The 18,793-nt window shown below is 38.9% G+C and overlaps 2 protein-coding genes across 2 annotated transcripts in view; one reads left to right on the forward strand and one right to left on the reverse strand.

Annotated features, from left to right (window-relative positions):
• xgb (x globin) overlaps positions 1-14,298 on the forward strand; it is a 29,216-nt gene extending 14,918 nt beyond the window's left edge. The window contains exons 3-5 of the mRNA XM_084393585.1: positions 479-599; positions 10,978-11,058; positions 14,032-14,298. Of these exons, the coding sequence (XP_084249711.1) occupies positions 479-599; positions 10,978-11,058; positions 14,032-14,154 (325 nt within the window). The 3' untranslated portion in view covers positions 14,155-14,298. The remainder of the gene's footprint in view (positions 1-478; positions 600-10,977; positions 11,059-14,031) is intronic.
• On the reverse strand, positions 13,076-18,507 carry srp14 (signal recognition particle 14). The gene is made up of 5 exons (XM_084393586.1): positions 18,293-18,507; positions 17,140-17,212; positions 16,123-16,235; positions 15,548-15,580; positions 13,076-14,943 (listed from the first exon to the last, which is right to left on the reverse strand). The coding sequence occupies exons 1-5, from the start codon at positions 18,314-18,316 to the stop codon at positions 14,857-14,859; spliced, it is 330 nt and encodes a 109-aa protein (XP_084249712.1). The 5' UTR covers positions 18,317-18,507; the 3' UTR covers positions 13,076-14,856.
• Between the last annotated feature and the right edge of the window lie 286 nt (positions 18,508-18,793).

Here is an 18,793-nt window from a genome sequence, read left to right on the forward strand (position 1 = left end):
CTGTGACTTAATTTTAAGTCAGAATTGATTTCGACTTTTCATCTTATAATTATGACTTGGAATGTAATAATTTTGTCGTCTTGTTTCATTATTATGATGTAGAAAAGCATGATTTGGTTTTGTTTTTTTGCCTTGAGCTGATCTGCTATTTAAATTGATCTGTTTAATTAATTTTTTTATTGCAATAAACCAAACAGTAGCTTATATAAGGTAAGAAATCAGTGACACACATACTGATATTCAACACTTAATATTCAACAATAATATTGATCTCCTGCATTGACACCATTATATGAGAACTGAACGGAGCTGGACGATGACATCACGCTTTTCTCCAGAGCGGCTTTATATATATTGACTAATAACTAATTTTGTTGCATTATTTTCCTGATTTCTCTGAATGCTGTTTCGAAACAATCTTCATTGTAAAAAGGTGCTGTGTAGATCAAGTTGACTTGACTTGTTGTGTGTTCTGCAGTGTGATGTCGTTCATCGAGAAGAGTGTAGCGAGACTCGATCAGCTGGAGCGGTTGCAGACTCTGGCGCTGGAACTGGGAAAGAGCCACTATCGCTACAACGCTCCACCCAAGTATTACGGGGTAACGATCCTCTCAAACACACTTCATCGCTTTCATCCTCACGGATTTCACTCGACTGGAGTGGAAATACAATACAATTAAATTCTGTCATGAAAACATGGCATGGATCATAACAGACGTTCGCTTTGCTTTTCTGTGCAGTTTGTGCTCTGTGTCTTTTTCCTGAAATTCTTCTGATCATCGTCTGTGGAATAAAAAAGATGATGTTTCTATACAACAATTACAGTCCATTTTGGATTTTAAAAATGATTATTTATTTTTCTTTTTGGTTGTTTGAGGATCTTGACAGCTGGGGATCACTGTGAACTTGTGTGTAGATTATTTATAATTATTAGTTTTATTTTGTTTTGTTGGAAGATCCATTATCAAATTTATCCTACCAAATCTGTGCAGTTTTTTTCACATGCATATTTTATGTAACTGTAAAATTATCATCATGGATCTTCTGGGAATAAAATTTATTATTTTTTGTATACAACAATAGTTCAGTGTTTTGTAGTAGCATTTATTTGTCATTTTTGGAGCATTCTGTGCATTTATGAAGATTATTTACAAAATCTTTTTGGTCCATGATCAGATGAATTATATGAAATATGTCATGCTTTGGTAAATCTTAATTGCCGTAAATTGAAATTGACATAGTGAGTCATTAAGTCGAAATTTTGACATACTGAGTCATAATTCTGTCATATTTACTATGACAAAAGTAAAAATTGACATACTGAGTCATAATTATGACAAGTCAAAATTGACATACTACTGAGTCATAATTATGACAAGTAAAAAAAAAAAAAATTACAGTCAAAATTATGCCAAAAGTATGAATTATGACAAAGTATAAATTATGACAAAAGTAAAAATTTACATACTGAGTCAATTATGACAAGTCAACATTATGACATAGTATTGAGTCATAATTATTATGTCAGAAACATAATTATGACAAAGTAAAATTTATTTTTTTAAATCATAATTGACAAAAGTAATAATTACAAAAAGTAAAAATTCGGAAAAAAATATTGACAAAAGTAAAAATTATGACAAAAAAAATAGAAATTGACATACTGAGTCATAATTATTATATTTATATTATTATGATGAATTTTACTAAAGAATTATATGAAATATACATTTGATGCAAAGTGCACAAAAGGAGCAAAGCAAATGTTTGTCCATAAGGAAGAACCGATGCGCTGATGATTGTTGTAATTCCACCCGTTGCCACTAGAGGCGCAGAAACAGACATGCATGATCAATTCTACATGAATATAAATCAATTCCTTAAAGGATTAGGTCACTTTAGAATTAAAATTTCCTGATATTTTACTCTCCCCCACGTCATCCAACATGTTCATGTCTGTCTTTCTTCAGTCGAAAAGAAATGAAGGTTTTTAAAGCTACACTGTGTAGGATTTTCTCCCATCTAGCGGTGAAATTGAAATACCAGCTGAATATTACTTTCTAGCCCCTCCCATTCCGAGGGCGTTTTAACTCCTACGGTGGCCGTATTATTTCAGATCTGCCGGCAGTCGTGAGTAATCTCCCCCTCGCATTCGTCACGGTGCCACTGAGTGTAAAAACGCGAAAGGCGAAGCTTGAATTTCCAGGTATGTCCCTCTTTGGCTGATGTATTTTCAAGATGGAGGTGCAACATGGCTTCCGCCATTCGAGCGACTCGCCCGTATGTATTATAAATGGCAGATTCTACGCTTACGAGAATACTTGATTAGTTGGTAGAAGTAATTACACATTAATGAGCACATATCATTTTGAAAGAACAAAGTGTTTTTTGCTAAGAATCAACTTACAAAATGACACAGTGCAGCTGTAAGGAAAATATTCCAGGATGTTTCTCCATATAATGGACTTCAATGGGGTCCAACGGGTCGAAGGTCCAGATGTGAGTTTGTGCAGCTTCAAAGTCTCGACACGATCCAGCCGAGGAATAAGAGTCTAGATGATACCAGCGCTCGTTTTATAACAAATATATACAATTTTATATACTTTTTAACCACAAATGCTCTTCTTGCAGAACTCTGCGCTGCACCACGCATTACGTAATCACGTTGGAAAGGTCAATCACAACGAAAAGAAAGAAAGACATGAACATGTTGGATGACGAGGAGGAGAGTAAATTATCAGGAAATTTGAATTCTGAAGTGAACGAATCCTTTAAATACAGAAATATTTGGTATTTAAGCGTTGTTGGATATCAGATGGTAAATATATCCAAAGTTCGTCAGAGTTGTAGAAACTTGATGGCGTGTCTAATCAAAACACGGGACAAATACCAGTCCTTTGCTCTCTTTTATTCTCAGTTCAAGATGATTAGATCTTGGGTAATTCTCATGGCATAAAGATCATGGATTGCAGATTCACACGTTATACACAGATGCCAACAGATGGACAGGATGGATTGGATGTACAAGATGGTTTTAAGTCACTACAAACGATACAATAAAGGAAATCAAACTCATATAATTCATCAAACATAACAAATATATACTCAAACCAAACAATTGAAATAAATAAATTCAAACAATACAATTGGCAAAAACAAACTTACTTAACGCATCTTAAGGAAAGGACTCAGAGGACATGGTTGGGTCTCCATTCAAACACCCACACCTCACCAATGCAAAAGAACAAAGGAAGGAAGTGAGGCCTACTTATAGACCTCAACCAGGGGGTGTATGGGTAATGTAGTGTACTCAATTTAGTAGTGTAATTTACTTGGGATTGTGGGATATGTAGTACACAGTATATAATGGAAAAAATAAAGAAAGAAATAAAATTAAAGAAAAGGGCCAAATTCACAACAGCCGCCCCCAAATACAGTGATGTATTTGCTATTACTCATCTATTTCAGGTAATGGAATCAACTTAGCAACTGGACGTACATACGTTTTTCCATTAATAACAATCTCAGCTACTCTGACACGCCCATCCTGACTAGGTAGAAGACGTACTACCCTGCCAATGGGCCATGATGCTCTTGGAAGTTGAGAATCAACTACTAACACGGCAGCAGAGTCATTTAGATTAGGCTGTTCTCGATTCCATTTTTGACGAAGCTGCTGACTTGGTAAATAATTTCGGATAAAGGAGGTCCAAAACTGGTCAACGAGGACCTGGCTGTGGCGCCAAGATCTGCGGCCAAGGAGCTTAGTGTTGGCATAAATCACCTGAGGTAGAGAAGAATCTCGCCGCCCCATGAGGAGGAGATTTGGAGTGATGGGGTCGAGGTCTGAAATGTTTGAAGAGGCGTAACCAAGTGGCTTCGAGTTTAACACTCCTTCAACTTCTGTCAAAACGGTCCGTAGGACTTCCTCTGATACGGTTTGACTGCCAAGTACCACCCGCAAAGCTGTTTTAACTGAACGGACCTCTCTTTCCCATGACCCCCCAAAATGAGGGGCTTGTGGTGGATTAAACTTGAATCTAATCTGCTGATTTTCCAACTTGACTTGTAACTCAGTGGTAAGGTTCTGGAAAGCTTCTTTTAATTCTCTTGCAGCTCCACGGAAATTACTTCCTTGATCACAAAGAATCTCATATGGCTTACCTCTCCTGGATATAAAGCGGCGTAGGGCCATTAGAAAGCTGTCCACATCTAAACTGCTCAACAAATCAAGATGCAGACATCGAGTGGTCTGGCACTTAAACAGAATGCCCCATCTCTTCTCCGTTCTACGGCCAATATTGACATGGAAGGGACCAAAACAGTCCATTCCTGTGGACCAAAAGGGAGGTTTAAACAACCGGAGCTTGGAGAGTGGAAGATCAGACATTTGAGGAATAGATGGTTTAGCTCTCCACTTCCTACATTGTAAACAAGACCACTGATGTTTTTTACGGCTTGTCTCCCTCTTATTATCCAATAATTGCGCCGAAGTTCTGAGAAAACTCTCTCTGGACCAGGGTGGAAAAGTTTCTCGTCGCAGTCCTTGATAATTAAATGGGATAATGGATGTTTGGGGTCGAGGACGATTGGGTGAACCATTCCAGGTTCCATATCCTCTACACGTCTGAGCTTACCACCCACTACAATAAGTCCTGTTTCTTCATTGAATTCAGGAGAAAGTGTAAGGAGACAACTCTGAGGTTCAATGGGCTTTCCTTCCTTCAAACACTGGTACTCAGAGGGAAAGCTTTGTTGCTGGGCTTGTCTCAAAAGAAGGTTTTGAACTGAAGAGGCATCACAGGGGTCCTCCCTATGTCGTCGCAGTAACTCATTTGTTGCACACTGTAGCTCTGACCATGATTTGAAACAGGAAGGATCTGGGAGTACAAAATCATCCAATTGTGTTAAGCCACAAAAGAGTGGTTTGCGGAGCTCAGGATCAGGACTAGCAGATCTGGATACTAGATTTTTGGGCCATTCATTTGGAGGAAATTTCAGAAACATTGGACCTTGTCGCCATCTATGATCAGGTTTGGCTAGCTCAACAACAGTTTTACCTCTTGTAATGTCATCTGCTGGATTCTGTGCAGAAGGAATATACCTCCAAGAAGAGGGATCAGTGAGTTCCAAGATTTCGGTGACTCTGTTAGCTACAAAAACTTTGTAACGACAGGAGAGGGAGTGCAGCCAAGACAAGACAGTTGTCGAATCGGACCATAGGACAATATTTGTCAAAGGATGAGTCAATTCATTCTGCAGGAGTTTACAAAGCTGTGCACCTGTTAGAGCAGCGCAAAGTTCAAGACGAGGGATGGATATTTGCCTTTTAGGTGCAACTCGAGATCTTGCCATGATGAAGGAAGTATGTACCACACCCTTGTCAGTTTCCATTCGCAAATAGGCTACTGACCCATATGCGCTCTCTGAAGCGTCGCAAAAAATATGCAACTCTCTGGATGTAATTTGGTTGGAAGGTAAAGTTAAATAACAACGAGGAAGCTGTATCAATGACAGGTCAGGGAGCTCAGTTTCCCAAGCCTTCCAGGCCTGTTGAATAGGATCTGGCATAAGGGGATCATCCCAGCCCCGGGACTTCATCCAGCATTGTTGTATGATGACTTTAGCTCGAGTTGTAAAGGGGGTTATGTAACCTAAGGGATCATACTGACTGGCGAGGACTTTATATATATTGCGCAGGGTTGTGGTTTTATACTCCACAGTTCGGGATCGATACCCTAATGAATCAGAGGGACAGTGCCAACTCAGACCCAGAGCTCCTTCTTTAGGATCCAAACGATCTTGATTGATCCACAGTTCAGCACTCTCAGACCTGGCTTCAGGAGGAAGATGTCTGACAACATCAGGCTGGTTACTTGCCCACTGTCTGATTTCAAATCCTCCACTCATCAATAAAGAACGCATTCTGTCTAGGAAGTTCTTAGCAGTTTGCACATTTGGAAAACTCTCTAAACAGTTGTCAACATAGAATGACTGAAGTACAGAATTCACGATATCTTCATATCCTTCTTGGTGATCATGGACATGCCTTTGTAGAGCATATATTGCGCAACATGGACTACATACTGTGCCAAAGGGCAAAACTTGCCATTCGTAGATGTCAGGTGGATTTGACCTCTGCATATTGCGCCACAGGAAGCGTACAAGAGAACGGTCTTCTGGGAGTAACCTTACTTGATGGAACATGGATTTTATGTCCCCACTAATTGCCACTGGGCACTGACGAAACCGGAGTAAGACACCAAGTAAGGAAGGGCCCAGTTGTGGACCAGGAAGAAGTTGACTGTTAAGTGACACACCTTTATATTGATAGGAACAATTGAAGACTATTCTTTTTTTTCCATTATGCTCCACAATATGATGAGGAATATACCATGATTCATTGGATGAGTCATGAGAAAGTTCCACTTTGGAAACATAACCGGACTCCTCCAACTTAGCAATTTCTTGGTCATACACAGCAGCAGTTTTAGGATCTCTTTGGAGGCGTCGCTCGATACATCTGAGGGAAGACATAACTGCATTTGGTGAGGCTCGTAACCTCATGGCGGAGGCAGCACGCAATAATGGAGTGGCATATCTTTGCACACCATCCACATCAACTCTTTTAGACTTGGAGGCCAACAAGTCCATAGCTTCTTGGTCCTGCTTGGACCTGGTAATGACTTTCTCATTTCTGAAAGGAAGGATGTCTACTTTCCATAATTTCTCTACATCATGGCGAAGTTCTTCTAGTGGATTGGCGATGGTAAAAAGACACTGCATCTCATCAGTGTTAGGAATCGGTATTGGGCCTTGAAGTACCCAGCCTAACCTGGTCTGAATTGCAGCTGGGGATTTAGGAGGCCCGAAATACACCTGATCAATTGGATTTATCAGGTGTGGGTAGTCTGCACCAATAAGAATAAGTGGTTGGACATTAGCAAAGGCTGGAAGGGGTAAGTCTCGAAGATGTCTGAAACGTCTCTGCAAGATCTCAACAGGATAAGTCTGTTCTGCCAGTCCCAATCTGGCAGCAGAAAAGGCATTGGAAATGGAATACTTCTTTTCTGGATTGGCCATGGAGGATATTTCAAAGGTTACAGAAAAGCCTTCAAGTGCAAGAGTATCTTGACGTACAGTTCTAACAATTAGGGACTCAATTGCTCCGTTGAGGCCCAAATAATCAGATGCTTGAGGTAGCAACATGGTACGTTCTGATCCATCATCCAGGATGGCATAGGTTTGCAAGGATCTGCCTTTATAATGGAGAAGTACTTCAACAACTTTAAGCAGTACCTTGCCAGAACCTCCAAGACGACTAAGATAGAATGTACCGTTATCCTGATCACGACAATTAACTCCATGAAGGATACCAAGATGTCTGCCTTTGCACTGTGGACAGGGTTTTTTCAAGTCACAGTTGACAGCTAGATGGTTAAGCCCACATCTCCAGCATCTTTTGTTCTCTCTAATCCATACATCCTTCCTGGCGTCTTCTAGAGATCTAAAAGAGGGGCACAGGCCAATGAAATGATCTCTACTGGAACAATATGCGCATGAATACTTGGAACTCAATTCTCCATCTCTCAAATGCTGGGGTTTCTTATTTGCGGATCTTGGCACATCAGAATTACCGTTGACTCCGTACAAGACTGTTCGAGTGTTAACGTAGGACTTTGATTGAGGTTTACTCAAGAGTGGTTTTGGAAAGTCACTAACTTGGTCAGCCATTGCTTGGCACTCAGCCTCTTCTTGGAGCCAGGCGGAAAAGTTAATCAGGTTGTAGCTTTGACCCTTTAGGATCGTACGGACATAACGGGCAAAGTTGGTCACATGCTCTGTGGGCAGTTTACTGAGTAGTTGCTGTACATGAGAAGCGCAGGATAATTCAGATTTAACTTGGTCTTGGTCCAAAGATTGGAGCATGCCAACCAAAGCTCGAACCTTTAGTGCGAAGCTACTAAATGCTCTGCTGTCACCTGGTCTCACCCTGGGGAGAGCTAGAATGGCTTTAATTTCTCTCAAAACTAGTTGATGAGGTTGCCCATATTTCTGCTGTAGTGCCAAAAGAGCCATACTGTAAGGCCTAGGATCATTAGCATAAGCTAGAGCTAGATCACGAGCTGGAGAAAATTTTAAATGATCCAGCAAGATATGGAATTTGTAATGTTCTGGCTCATGGGGTGACAACAAATTTGTCAAGGCTAACTGCAACATTGCAAATTCTTGGGGGTCGTCATTCACCAAAAAAGGAAAGGAAGGTCCCTGAACACGAGAAGTAGGATAGGAAGGAACAGAATATGAAGCATAATATGGCTGGGGATATGGATAAGGATGAGGAAATGGAATTGCAGTTGTTTGAGTAGTGGGAACAATTGGTTGAATGTACGGGGCAGGATGTTGTACAACAGAATTCCCTATCTGACCTACAGACTGTGATTGAATATGAGGACCTACATTAGCTGAGGATACATAAGGAATCGCCAAGCTAGAAGCTGGTCCTAATGGCCATGAATACTGGGAAACAGCATACTGAGGCTGAGGTGGTAATTGTGCTGGTGGTAATTGTGCTGATGTTACTTGTGAGGATAACTGAGTATGAGCCATGTAAGGGGGAAAAGGACTACATGGTAATCCAGGCTGTGGTGTACCAGGTGGTTGTACCAACACTGGTGGTGTTTGCACTTGAGGGGAATGACTATTAGAAGGCTCAGGAACCAATGGAATAAAAGAAGGTTGTAACGTACTACTTGATTGTGGTTGCGATGTTATATCATGTGTGTGCATATGTTGGGGTGGACTACGTAACAGTGAAGAAGGAGGAAGAGGCAAAGAACTAGGCCTACTCAATGGAAGCGATGAAGGAACAGTTGAGGAATTACATTTCTCACAGGTTGATTTCTGTTCAGCTTTCTTAATACATGCACACAATTCTTGAACAATAGATGCATTAGCAAAGGCATTTTCATCATCATCAGAAGCATCATCAAAAGACTCAGAAAATTCAGAATGTTTAGAAGAAACAACTAACTGTGACATTCTAGACATCATCTCACCAAGCATACCCTTAAGTCCAAGTATTTCTTGTTTAATATCCATATCGAGTAAATCATGTTGAGACTGTTCACGATGAGCAGATGAGCATGGTGCAGATCTTAGAGAAGATGGATTTCCATACTGGGTTTGGTGATGATCACTTACAAATAATGTTGGTGAGGGAGGGGGAGAAGGAGCACGTTCTCTCACCATACAGTCAGCAAAACGGGCAGGAGGTCTTCTCCTTCTTAGGCTGCGCCGGATTGCAGGTCTTGCATGGTAATCCATTCCACCAAATTTCTACCTCCGGCTCGAAGGACCATTTGCTGGATATCAGATGGTAAATATATCCAAAGTTCGTCAGAGTTGTAGAAACTTGATGGCGTGTCTAATCAAAACACGGGACAAATACCAGTCCTTTGCTCTCTTTTATTCTCAGTTCAAGATGATTAGATCTTGGGTAATTCTCATGGCATAAAGATCATGGATTGCAGATTCACACGTTATACACAGATGCCAACAGATGGACAGGATGGATTGGATGTACAAGATGGTTTTAAGTCACTACAAACGATACAATAAAGGAAATCAAACTCATATAATTCATCAAACATAACAAATATATACTCAAACCAAACAATTGAAATAAATAAATTCAAACAATACAATTGGCAAAAACAAACTTACTTAACGCATCTTAAGGAAAGGACTCAGAGGACATGGTTGGGTCTCCATTCAAACACCCACACCTCACCAATGCAAAAGAACAAAGGAAGGAAGTGAGGCCTACTTATAGACCTCAACCAGGGGGTGTATGGGTAATGTAGTGTACTCAATTTAGTAGTGTAATTTACTTGGGATTGTGGGATATGTAGTACACAGTATATAATGGAAAAAATAAAGAAAGAAATAAAATTAAAGAAAAGGGCCAAATTCACAACAAGCGTCATTGATATATTATTATCAGTTTTGGTAAATATTTTGAATTAGATTTTATTTGTATATTTTCTGTTTTCACTTTAAGTGTAGTTAATCTTTTTGTTCTTGTTAGTTAAAAAAAAAGTTTATACTTTTTATTCATTTTTTATTTAGTATTAGTTTACATGAACTTTCCCTGCTATTGACGGAATTTTCCGGCTTTCACGGTTATACGGTAGGGGCGGGACTTACCAGCTCTATACGGTAGGGGGCGGGACTTACCAGCTCTATACGGTAGGGGGCGGGACTTACCAGCTCTATACGGTAGGGGGCGCTGTAACACATCCTCTGATGAAGGTGTTTTTTTGTTTTTTTTTTGCTGTTAAACCAAACAAATAACAACACTTGCATACAACAATGGATGACAGAATAAATAAAAATAAAGACAGTAAAATTTTTATTAAATATGAAAATACAGTAGAAGAAAATAGAGGTAGTGAATCAAGTTTCCTAACACTCAGTAGATTGTCACAGTTTCACAAATTTGTCACTTTTTTTGTTAATTTTAAAAATATATATTTTTTGTCATAACATCTGAAAGAGTAGAGTCTCCTGATCAGAAGACATCAGAAACAAGTGATAAAAGCATTGCTGACGCACGGTGTAGAAATGAGCTTTTCTCAGCTTTTGTTCAAAACGTTGCTTTTTTTCAATGAAACTGAATCACTTTCAAGTGTTGATAAAAAAAGAGTGCATGAAGCTAGAATAAAATGTTTCTGTCTTTTTGCTCTGTTCTTTCTTTTGATTTATTGCATGTTTTATACAAATACAAATATTAATATTAATATACATATTAATACAAATATTCTGGGGTCATGAAACTTCAGTGTAATTGATCAGAAATGTTGGCACGGAAAGAGTAAACACATTTGATATCAGTTTATTTTAGTTCAAGTTCAAATGTTTGTAGTCAGCAGTACTGACCGTGTGTGTGTGTGTGTGTGTGTGTGTGTGTTTCAGTACGTGGGAGCCGAGTTCATCTGTGCGGTACAGCCGATCCTGAAGGACCGATGGACAGTAGAACTGGAGCAGGCCTGGAAGGTGAACCAGTTTATTCATCTCTGGCTCCTTTAGAGAAACTGGTGATGTCTGACACCTTCTCACAGCTCAACACAAGCGCTGACCCAGACATCACCAGTGTCGGCCCACATCCGGTGCTTCTGAATCCACATCTGGGCCGACACTGGTGCTCTCTGGGGAAACACTCATAGGTTTTCATATGTTTTCCTAAGGATTAATTGACATTGCTGTTGTCTGATTGTTTATTGTGCTTCTCTTGTCTAATACAACAAATTCAAAACTTTACACTGGTAAATCTTAATATATTTTTCCATCTATTAACCCTTTTTAAAAGATAGCAAGTGCTTTGCAATCATTCTCTCAATGTAGTTGATGAGAAATGTTTATATAATGACATTACTTTGTGTTTTCTTGTAATGCTTAGTATGAGAGACAACAAAGGTTACTTTATCTAACAGTGATTTATTAACTCTTTCCCCTCCAGTATTTTTTTTTTAAGTTGCCTGCCAGCATTTTTTATAATTTTAACAAAATTTTTGTATTTTGTTGTATGAATATCTGAATATACAATACATCAAAAGAAAGAACAGAGCCTCAGCTTTTACACAACAAAACCCATTTGATTTTAGATTCATGCATTCTTCTTTTGTTAACGCTTGAATGTGGGTACGTTTCACAAAACAGCAACTCTTTCAGAAAGTGCGTAACAGCGCCCCCTACCGTATAACAGTGAAAGTGCGTAACAGCGCCCCCTACCGTATAACAGTGAAAGTGCGTAACAGCGCCCCCTACCGTATAACAGTGAAAGTGCGTAACAGCGCCCCCTACCGTATAACAGTGAAAGTGCGTAACAGCGCCCCCTACCGTATAACAGTGAAAGTGTGTAACAGCGCCCCCTACCGTATAACAGTGAAAGTGCGTAACAGCACCCCCTACCGTATAACAGTGAAAGTGCGTAACAGCGCCCCCTACCGTATAACAGTGAAAGTGCGTAACAGCGCCCCCTACCGTATAACAGTGAAAGTGTGTAACAGCGCCCCCTACCGTATAACAGTGAAAGTGCGTAACAGCACCCCCTACCGTATAACAGTGAAAGTGCGTAACAGCGCCCCCTACCGTATAACAGTGAAAGTGTGTAACAGCGCCCCCTACCGTATAACAGTGAAAGTGCGTAACAGCGCCCCCTACCGTATAACAGTGAAAGTGTGTAACAGCGCCCCCTACCGTATAACAGTGAAAGTGCGTAACAGCACCCCCTACCGTATAACAGTGAAAGTGTGTAACAGCGCCCCCTACCGTATAACAGTGAAAGTGTGTAACAGCGCCCCCTACCGTATAACAGTGAAAGTGCGTAACAGCACCCCCTACCGTATAACAGTGAAAGTGCGTAACAGCACCCCCTACCGTATAACAGTGAAAGTGTGTAACAGCGCCCCCTACCGTATAACAGTGAAAGTGCGTAACAGCACCCCCTACCGTATAACAGTGAAAGTGCGTAACAGCGCCCCCTACCGTATAACAGTGAAAACACAGAGAGACGGAAAATTCCGTCAATGGCGGCGAAGAGTTGTCAGAAATGATGGAAAAAGAGTTAAAAAGGCCTTTGTAATCAATAATAACAAATGAAGTGTATGTTGAATACCTTCAGTAGTGCTACAAAAAATGACTGGATTTGTAGACTCTGGTGCTCTTCGCGTGCCGGTGAAAAATTACCAAAAACATTTTTTATTTCAATTAAATGAATGTACTATGGTTTAGTTTGATAAAGTTTTTTTAATATTTTGTATTTTTAGGGGATTTTATGGTACTAGATTACATTTACTCTGTATTTATGAGTAAATATTTATTCATTTATTCACTTTTACAGCATAGACCTGAAAATTACATTTCCAACTTAAACTGTGGTAAATCTTTAATGCTTTAGACGAGCAACGGACTGAAGTTTGATCTCTTTTCAAAGACGACACTTGGTAGATTATTGAAGTGTAGAAAAGTTAGTGAAATATTACAGAATGTATTATTAAAAAATGCACAAAAATACTAATCTCAATTTTTAATTGAAATATATATTTCCAAAAACATGTTTTACTCTAAAACTGCAAGAAAAAAAAGGCCATAAATCTAAACAAGTTCCAAATTTGATTTCGCTATCTCAAGAAATGAGCTTTGTCAGATTGTGTTCGGCTGCAGTACCAAACGCTTCCACTAGAGGAAATTCATCTCATTTTTGACTGCGAGGAGCACAAGTGTGACTTTTTTTTCCATATTCATATAGCAAGTGCCAAAACCGTTACCAAGTTTCATACCATTCCGATGAAGAAAAAAAATTAAATAAAAAATGTCCAGGTTTAAAAGACACACTAAACTCATGTCATAAATAATGATCACCATCCTTTTTTCCATTTGAAACTTATTTCATATAATTTCTTATGGTAAATTGTCCATGATAATTGTGACCCTGGATCACGTCACCAGTCTCGAGTCGCACGGGTTTATCTGTGGCAATATCCAACAATACATTGTATGGCTCAAAATTATGGATTTTTCTTTTATGCCAAAAATCATGAAGATATTAAGTAAATTTCCTACCGTAAATATATAAAACATGTATTTCTGTGAGTGATCGCAGCACAATCGAGACCATAAATGAACAACTTTAAAGGAGATTTTCTCGATGTTTCAATTTCTTTGCACCCTCAGATTCCAGATGTTCAATAGTTGTATCTCGGCCAAATATTGTCATATCCTAACAGACCACACATCAATGGAAAGTTTATTTATTCAGATTTCAGATGATGTATAAATCTCAATTTAAGAAAATTTACCCGTGTGACTGGTTTTGTGGTCCAGGGTCACAAATATGTGTTTAGCGAAGAATATTCCAACTACGGCACACAACCGAGTCAGAATAAATCTAGAATGAAATACTTGTTCTTTACCATGTTTACAGTGGGATTATGTAACTACAGTCAGTCATTTGTGTTCCCGCTCCAGACTCTGTTCCAGTTCGTGACCGGGATCATGAAGGAAGGTTATCTGGAAGAAGAGAAAACCAAACGCAACCTCACGTTGACGTCCAGCAAGGAAAGACCAGACAAGAGGAACACTATGATTTAAACTCGTCTCTCAGACTGTGTGTGTGTGTGTGTGTGTGTGTGTGTGTGTGTTCGACCTCGTCACGGCGCTCAGAAACCTTACGTGATGTGGCTTAGTTTGTGTACATAGTGTATTTATTTCAATTCTGCTTTTTTTTTTTTTTTTACAGTACATAATGTTCACGTCTCACGATTCTGGAGTCTTTGGGATTTTCTCACGATGAAGGAACCAATGATTAGTGATGTCAAACTCAATAAAAGAAGTTATTTATTTGCAAATCCAGGCTGGTTTCGTTCATCTCAAATAAGAAAATGTGGCAATTATGTAAAAAAAAGGTTCAATAAATGAGCTTTCAAAAAGAAATGAAACTGAAATTATTATTGGAACGAGGAGAAAGTTACTGACCGTGATGTTTGTTCACTCACTCACCATATAAAACAATATGGCTTGAAATATAAACTAATGTAATTCTAGAGCAACATGATCTGCATCCGATTAACAGCCTAACGAACTGAAAGCGGTCATTAAATCACGCGGAGACGAATCAGATGTGGTTTCCTTGGTTTGGAGCAGCGGATGTCGAACGTTGGCAGGTTCTTCCTGCTGAAGTCACTTCCTGATGATGTCACTGGTGTCAGCCGGGGCTGATGGGAAGGCGGAGTGGCACTGGCCGGTGTTGAATGAATCGTGCACACCTGTCTCTCACTCCAGTGCTGTCCGTCACTATGTGGCTTTAGTTTTCTTGCTTTTACTCTTTTTGTCTTTCTTCTTCAGGCCGTCCATGTGCGCTCGCAACAAGTTCGAATACGCCTGGAACACAAACCAGTCCACGTCAGGTCACTCGTTGGGAAATACAATCAGACCAACATGTATTCAGACAGCTTCAACATGTCTCACATTATCAGTTTATTCGCTATCGTTTAGAAAATGGTAATAAAATATGAGCAGAACTCATTGATATTTGACTGGTTTTGTCCGTCCTTCTGTTAGACTGTCTCACACATGAATTATGTTGAATATCTGTCAGCTGTTAAATTTAACTACACAATTAGATAATACCAGTTTAGCTCAACCAATCACCAAGCAATGCTTCATTTTGTTCAGTCTGTGTGTAAAAAGAGCATTAGCAATTAAAGAAAACACTTCAGCAAAACATGATCAGCTCAAAGTGTCTGAATCATTATTGGTCCTAAATGTCACTGGTAGTCTCTATATGAAGAATTATTGGGTATAATATGTCACACTTTACTTTATTCTGCTCTCCTCATGAACTATAATGTCCTGCACACACTAGTAAAAACATCAAAAATGATATCTGGTGTCTGATATGAGAGAAAATATTACTGATTATTTGTAAATGCAAGTCAATATCAATGCAAATAAATATCATATATGTGAATATAATACGACCCACCATCTGAAACTTTATGACTTCTTTAGTGCTGACCTGAAACACACATTAAACCGGAGGTTAGAGAATAAACATCTGCGTCTGAAACTACATCACTTTATGAAGGAGAACAATAACGGAATAAAGGAAAACATGCTGCTGTATTACACACTGAAACACGTATGAGTCCGGCTCAGCCAATGACTGAGAGAATAAAGACTAACAATAAACAACGTTGAAATTAATACACGTGGCAATTTTTAAATATGGAAATAAATACATATAAATGAACAAATAAATAATCAAAAAATAATAAATAAATGGGTAAAATTAAGTAACAAAAATGAATTCAGGACTAATTTGTTTTAAAGTAATTGTGTTTGTTTTGTCAAGTCATTTATGCCTTATATATTTCTATTATTAAACTTCTTCTGCAGGTTTGGGCCTCCGGATGGACTGAGTTCAGGGAATAACTGTGTTAACACAATTCTTGGAAATTTCTGCATTTGAGAACGAACACACACACACACACACACACACACACACACACACACACACACACACACACACACACTCTCTCTCTCTAATCATCTTCTCACCACTGTGCTGATTTTCTTCTTGCCCTCTGAAGCTCTGATGAGACATTTGTTATCTGCCGGTTCAAACGTCTCTGGATGGCCTTTCCTGGGGACCGGCTTCGTTCGCCCATCATCTGCACACACACACACACACACACAACAGGACTTAAAGGGTTAGTTCACCCAAAAATGATAATTCTGTCAGTGATTACTCTCCCTCATGTTGTTCCAACCCCGTCAGACTTTCGTTCATCTTCAACACAAATTAAGATATTTTTGAGTAAATCTGAGAGCTGTCTCACTCCTCCATAGGCTGCTAGGTAATCGATATCTGCCATCCCAGAAAAGTTATTAAAGACATCGTTAAAATAGTCCAAGTGACTACAGCGGCTCAACCTCTCTGAGTGAGTTGACGTAGTGTAACAGCGCAGCGCTTCTGGGTTGTACGTCAGAACGGAGGCTCACTATTGGCCAGCATCACACACATGACCAGCCTCGGCCAATAGTGAGCCTCCGTTCTGACGTACAACCCAGAAGCGCTGCGCTGTTACACTACGTCAACTCACTCAGAGAAACACAGGAGACAATGAAGAGTTGAATAAAGTCGTTATTTTTGCGCACAGAAAGTATTCTCGTCGCTTGATAAACTTAAGGTTGAGCCGCTGTAGTCACTTGGACTATTTTAACGATGTCTTTACTAACTTTTCTGGGATGGCAGATATCGATTACCTAGCAGCCTATGGAGGAGTGAGACAGCTCTCAGATTTAACCAAAAATATCTTAATTTGTGTTGAAGACGAACGAAAGTCTAAACAAAAATGATTAAAGTCGAAATAAAAATACAATACAAATATTACATGGAAAAACTTAAGTTATTGTTTTTATATTCAGGTTTCATTTTAATTTTTATTATTTTAATTTTAGATTATTTTAAGTCTTATTATAATTTTCAATTTGAATGATTTTAATTTAAAATGTTAAACCACTCCACTAGAGTATGAAGAACAGCAGTGTGTGTGAGGTGTGTGTGTGACGTACACTTCTTCAGTGTGATGACGACGCTCCCGCTGGTCCTGCACTTCTGGAACAGACGCGTGAGTTCAGTGAGGAACTGCAGAGAAACACACACACACACACACACACACACACACACCATCATCACAAACATGGAAAATACTCACATATCTGACATGCTCCACAATTTAATGTTAATAAAAGTGAACGAGTGCTGCTCCCCAAAACATAATTACTGCATGTAGTTCATTAAACACTGTAATGTGTGTCATAGCAAACATTTCTAACAAGTTAATAAGCACTTGTTTTTTCAGTAAAATATTCTCATAACCCGACTGAATATTGCAGAGAGAAATATACATGAGCAACTTTAACTCAACCAATGGCATTATAAGAATTAATGAAAAAATAATAATTAATAAATAATTGTTGAAATAAATAAATGTGGCAGTTATAGAAATAAAACTAAATCCATGCATAAATATAAAAATAAATGAAATATTTTACGAATAAAAAAATAATTACAGAAAATAACAAATAAAGGAGATAGTAGTATAACATTACCATTATAATAGTAATTCCAAAATAAAGATTACATTTAATTAAAAATGTAATGTTTGATTTATTAAGTCATATGCCTTTATTTTTCTATTATGACTTTTTAAAAACGTCTTTAAACACACACATATACATATCATCACACACACATCAGACCTTATGTGAACACACTGTAATGCATGTAACGTATGTTTAGCTCCTGTACAGCTGCAGTTCAAGTTTACAAGTTGCTGATTCATTTTAATATCTCCTTATCAGGTAATTAATCACATTTATACTTTATTATGATCAGAAAACGAACGAATTACTTTGATTTTTCCTATTAAAACGAAGCAGAAATGCCTATGAAGGGTCTAGAAGGCATTAGTTGACTTACTTTAACATTGTTTATAATAATTACCAACATGAATACGTTAAAACGACCCTGAAATCAGCGAAATTAATTAGTTTGTCGACATTCCAGCAGCAGAATCCAGTGTGAAGTGTCTGTGTGCTTTAGCTTGCTAACATGTTTGAACTCGACGCCGTCCGATTAAACACGAAAACTCTGAGTCTCTAGTACAGTACGTGCGTATTATCATCTGATAAACGCAGAATATGAGACATAACGTGATCTTACCGCGTCGTTTTCTAATAACACCATATCTTCAGTGATGAATGAACTGCTAACAGACAGCTTGATGATTAGAACACGTCGCTCAGCTGCACTGAAGCTCCGCCCCTTCACGCGCTTCTTCTTCCTGCGCGCGAAACACACTCACATGACGTCACTACCGCCCTCTAGCGGCGCCAGGTCCACATCGCTACAGGGTGATTTACTATGCTTTTACTGTGGTAAACTCTTGTGTTGATGCTAAATTAGCTATTTGGAGTTAATTCACCGGAAACACTGAAAATGTTGGACACTTCATGCGCTAAATGGACCCTATTCACAGACTGTGATGACGCGATTTACCGGTCATCAAGCACCGGGAATCCCGCCAAAATTTATGAACATATTTATAACACTACAATTTGTATTATAGGCCTATTACATATATATTCACACACACACACACACACACACACACATAGTATAGGCCTGCATACTTGCATATATACACATTTTATACAAGTAATT

This window comes from Rutilus rutilus (assembly GCF_951802725.1).
Source record: "Rutilus rutilus genome assembly, chromosome: 21".
NCBI classification, from domain to species: domain Eukaryota; kingdom Metazoa; phylum Chordata; class Actinopteri; order Cypriniformes; family Leuciscidae; genus Rutilus; species Rutilus rutilus.